General features: G+C 45.9%; 1 protein-coding gene across 2 annotated transcripts; it reads right to left on the bottom strand.

Annotated features, from left to right (window-relative positions):
- Positions 1–1,936: 1,936 nt before the first annotated feature.
- Positions 1,937–4,074, bottom strand: LOC148019129 (UDP-glycosyltransferase 85A7-like). Of its 2 annotated transcripts, XM_087660650.1 has the most exons (3): positions 3,420–4,074; positions 3,213–3,306; positions 2,769–3,037 (listed from the first exon to the last, which is right to left on the bottom strand). In XM_087660650.1, exons 1-3 carry the CDS (start codon positions 3,937–3,939, stop codon positions 2,920–2,922), a joined length of 732 nt encoding a protein of 243 aa, XP_087516776.1. In that variant the 5' UTR covers positions 3,940–4,074; the 3' UTR covers positions 2,769–2,919. The 2 variants fall into 2 exon arrangements, with proteins under 2 accessions (XP_087516775.1, XP_087516776.1); XM_087660649.1 differs by lacking the exon at positions 3,213–3,306 and having other exon boundaries at positions 1,937–3,037; positions 3,420–4,066.
- Positions 4,075–4,281: the final 207 nt, after the last annotated feature.

Here is a 4,281-nt window from a genome sequence, read left to right on the forward strand (position 1 = left end):
GGTCAGTATGAGGCGCGCAGGTGCCGCGAACAGATTCGGCGCAGATCTGGACAGCGTGGTCGAATTTCTGCAATGCTGGAGCCAGGGAGCATCAATGTCATTGATTGTTGTGCCAAGATGAAACGCCTTGAGCAGAGGAACAACTCTCCAGAAGAAATTGTGGGCTGAAATGGCCTGGTTGAAGAGTTATGAAAGCTCCAAGCAAGGTAGGTCCTGTCTGGCTATGGCAGACACAGAACAGAGATTGGGGATTTTCACAATGCTGAGCTCCAGATGGTCCAATGTCCTGGATTGATGTGATACAGGGAAGCTTTATGAGTTGGGGAATACTTTTCCAGAAGGAAGCTCCAAGAGATTTGACCTGTGGAGTGAGATATAAGCAGTTCAATCTGACAGGGTGCTGCTGGCTATGGCTGCCATGGAAGCTTCAGTGAGAGTAGAGTTGAGAAAAGAAGTCATACACTGACACTGAGCTGGATGGAGGTTCGGAAGAATCAAGAGAGGCTAGACAAGCAATGCCATGCCCAACTGGGCTCTGATACCATGTTAGAAATGCGGGATCTAGAGCATGACATAACCGGAAGCTATGGAGGATGGAAGGAGAAGTGTAGACTCATGATGGAATGGACACTGTTTGTTACACAAGTGAATTAGGTTCCAAGATTGAGACTTGGACTCATAAACACAATCTTGTGTATGTGGACAATGACATTGACACTCTACTGAAATGAAAAGAGTACTATCATTGCATTAAGAAAGGAAGCAAGTACAATGCTTTATAGGAAAGTAGGAAACTGCAGTAGGCACTATTGTGCATATGGGATAAGTTACCCTGCATATCCTTGACCCTGAGATTCCATACAAAGAGGCTGTTTGAGTGTGATTGCTGATTCTCAACAGGATTTGATCCTAGGGTTCAAGGAGAAGTTGCTCCTGAAGATCGGGGAAAAGCAGTAGGAGGTTATTGAAAGTACATCAGTTTAGGATCAGGTACTTCCTGACTGTCAAGCAGTTATACCAACTCAAAAGGAGGTGGTAGATTATCAAGTGCCTACTATTCAAGCTGAATATCATGGGAAGAAGTTTGATGATGTCCTATTGGATGGGGGTTCTAGAGTTAATATCCTTTCTGAACATACATATTTAGCAACTAAGCAAGAAGAGTTGCTACCAGCCCCATTTCAGGTCAGGATGGCAGACCAGAGGAGGTTACAACCTTTGGGAATTCTCAAGAAGCAAGACATTCAAGTTGCTGGTCTGAAGTTCAGGGTAAGCTTTGTGGTGTTAAGAATGTCGAAGATTGGAGATTCTTACAAGATGCTATTGGGAAGACCGTGGTTTAAGTTGGCTAAATTGAAGCAGGATTGGGGGAATGCCATTATTTTCCACTTTACTGTGCATTTTTGAATTTTCTTAAATTTTCTTTTACTTATTTTTTCTCTATCTTGCACTGGGGTTAAGATCAATATGAGATACAAAAGGCACTCTCAAAGGAAGCAAGTTATGAGCCACTATAAGAGGGAATGACCACATGGCTCAAAAATCTCATTATGGACCACTCATTGAGAGTGGAAGATCTTCTTGTATATGACTTAAAGCTATCTTTTAAGTACACTAATGAAAAAATATTGGAAAGAAAGCAAATCATTGAATATAATAATATGCTTGGTTGACACTAGTAGAAACTAAATATGGTAAATTTGTGATTTAAATAAAAAATGTAATGAACGGAGAAGTGGATATGGGAAATTAATGTTGGTTTCTTCAATGCCCATGGATGGATGGTTAAATGTATTTTTTACTATTTATCTTTTGAAGACCTAGAAAGTTACAAATTTGACTAAGATTAATGAGTGTTGGCACACATGCACAGACATTGTAAAGTATGAATAAGACAAAAATGGCAATTGCATACACTTAATTATTAGACATATACTTGAAAACATTATCACACTTGTATAGACGCTTGCAATATGCCTACCCAAAATAAATACAATAGATGAATGTCTTCCATGAGAGCATGAGTCACATCTCAACTACTTGAAAATTGCAAGTCTAGATTGGGGTGCAATGAATGCAAATTTTGATGCTTGAACTCAATAAACATGACATCGCTCCTTCATATCTTCATAAAACTTATGCAAATTGTTTCTAGATTGGCCCCCCTCATGGGAAGTTAGTTTGGCAATTTCCATGATCTCTTTGGCCTTTTCCCTTGCCTTCTTGCCCTCATTCTCCTCCATGAGTGTAAGTACACCCTTTTCCACATGATTTCTGTCCAACCCTCCTTCTAGAGTCCTCTCTATCTCGAATCCCACCTTCCAAACTTCTGCGATGTAGTGTGCATTAGATCGTTGTTCGGCTCCTCTTGGGCACCCAAGTATGGGGACACCGGCACAAAGACTCTCCAAGGTAGAGTTCCACCCACAATGCGAGAGGAAGCCACCAATAGAGGGATGGGCAAGAACAGCCTCTTGGGGTGCCCAACCGGTGACAAGTCCTCTGTCCTTGGTTCTAGACAAAAAGCCTTGGGGCAACAATTGAGACAACTCGCCTTCATACGATTTCGGTCTAATGGCCCAAAGGAATGGTTGGTGACTCGCCTCTAAGCCGGAAGCAAGCTCGAAGAGGTCATTCGAGGAGAGGGTGGCAAAGCTACCGAACGCGATGTAAATGACTGATGAGGGGGCTTGCGTGCGCAACCATTTGAGACTTTCCTCCTTTTCTTCTTCTCCATCTCTAATTTGCTTGACTGTGTCTGTGGGGAAGGAGAGCAAAGGGCCTATGGCATAGGCAGAGATTCCTGCCTTTCTGTGGGATTCCAGAGCCACGGGCTCTAACTCTGCCAAGGTGTGGATGAGAAGCCTCTCGGCTCGTCTCGATTGGAGGCCTACTTCCATGAAAAACTGTACAAATGGACTAGTAAACTCTGCGAATCTCATCTCTTGCGGATAGTGCTCCGTTGGGAATGGAGGCAGGCCTGGTATGATGTCCACCATCGCTGGGTTCTCGCTCTTCCAACGCAGCGGTTCGGTTCCTGAGACGCAACAATTGATATATAAAGAAACAGCCCAGAAAACACATGTTCTCCTCGCAATTCCACCATGGCACCATCACATGATAGACATTTACACATACCACCCTAACATAATGGACGTTTACACAAGAAGTTCTGGACAATTTCCCAACATAAAGAAGCTGGCTATGTCGACCTGATGTTGAACAGTGTAGGCCCACTGTAGGGAAGTTGAACACTATACGAGGGGAAAATATATCCTTTTCCAACATGGGAATATTCGAGAAAATCTGCTAAGAAAATTTGTGGAGAGCAATGGAAAAACATTCCTATCAGAATGCACATATAAAGATTGTAAAAGGGCTTTTTCTCTGATATATGAATGTCGGCAACGTGTTCTTACTCTTCTCAGGTAAGAGGCCTTTCTCGTGCAAGAGAGGGATGTTGGCAATGAGGAGGTAGGCAAGGGCGGTGGAGGTCCAGTAATCAACTCGCGGGAGGGCGAGGTGGTCGGCGACGTGTTGGGTCCAGGGGGCGAAGGAATCGGAGACGAGGCAGGTGACCGGACTGCCCTGCTCTGAGAGGCTCGAGATGAGGCTGGCGAGGTTGTCTCGCATGGCGTCCGTGGCGGCAAACGTCGGCGGCTTGCGGCGGCCACCGGCGGCATCCTCCTCCTCGACCAGCTTACCAATGCCGTCCTCCAAGACATGGACGCGGATATGGTTTAATCCGTCGGCCTGAGCGGCTTGCAGCAGCTTGCCGGGCAGGCGCCCCTGCTCCTTCAGCTCGCCATAGGAGGCGGAGAACAAGACAAAGGAGATGGAGAAGCCTATCCCCGAGAGGGCCTCCGCTAGCCTCATGCAGCCATTGATGTGGCCTTGCCCTGGCCCAGGGACTACTAGTGCACGAGGGCGTCTCGCCATTGGGATTGCAATACGGGCACCGGGCGGGAAGAGGGGAAGAGAGAGAGAGAGTATGTGTGTGTGTGTGAGAGTGAGAGAGAGAAAAAGAGAGTGAGTGTGAGAGAGTGAGCGTCGAGCGAGCTACTGTGCGGATTCCGGAAGCGATCGCGCGCCAATATATGGACTTGTAGGCGGCCAATCCGGAATCCTGTAACTTATAAGAACCTTTTTTCCTTTCCCAAAAAAGAAAAAATGCTGCTTACGTCGTTTGCCTACTTACGTCACCTCCTCCATCAGCCAAATACTTCGGGGCCTGCGCTCTTAAGTTTGCGCCCTGATGAGCCATCCACTTGAAGTTGCAAG

Source organism: Lygodium microphyllum, chromosome 20 (assembly GCF_053477565.2).
Source record: "Lygodium microphyllum isolate KBCC chromosome 20, Lygodium_microphyllum_v1.1.10, whole genome shotgun sequence".
NCBI lineage: Eukaryota > Viridiplantae > Streptophyta > Polypodiopsida > Schizaeales > Lygodiaceae > Lygodium > Lygodium microphyllum.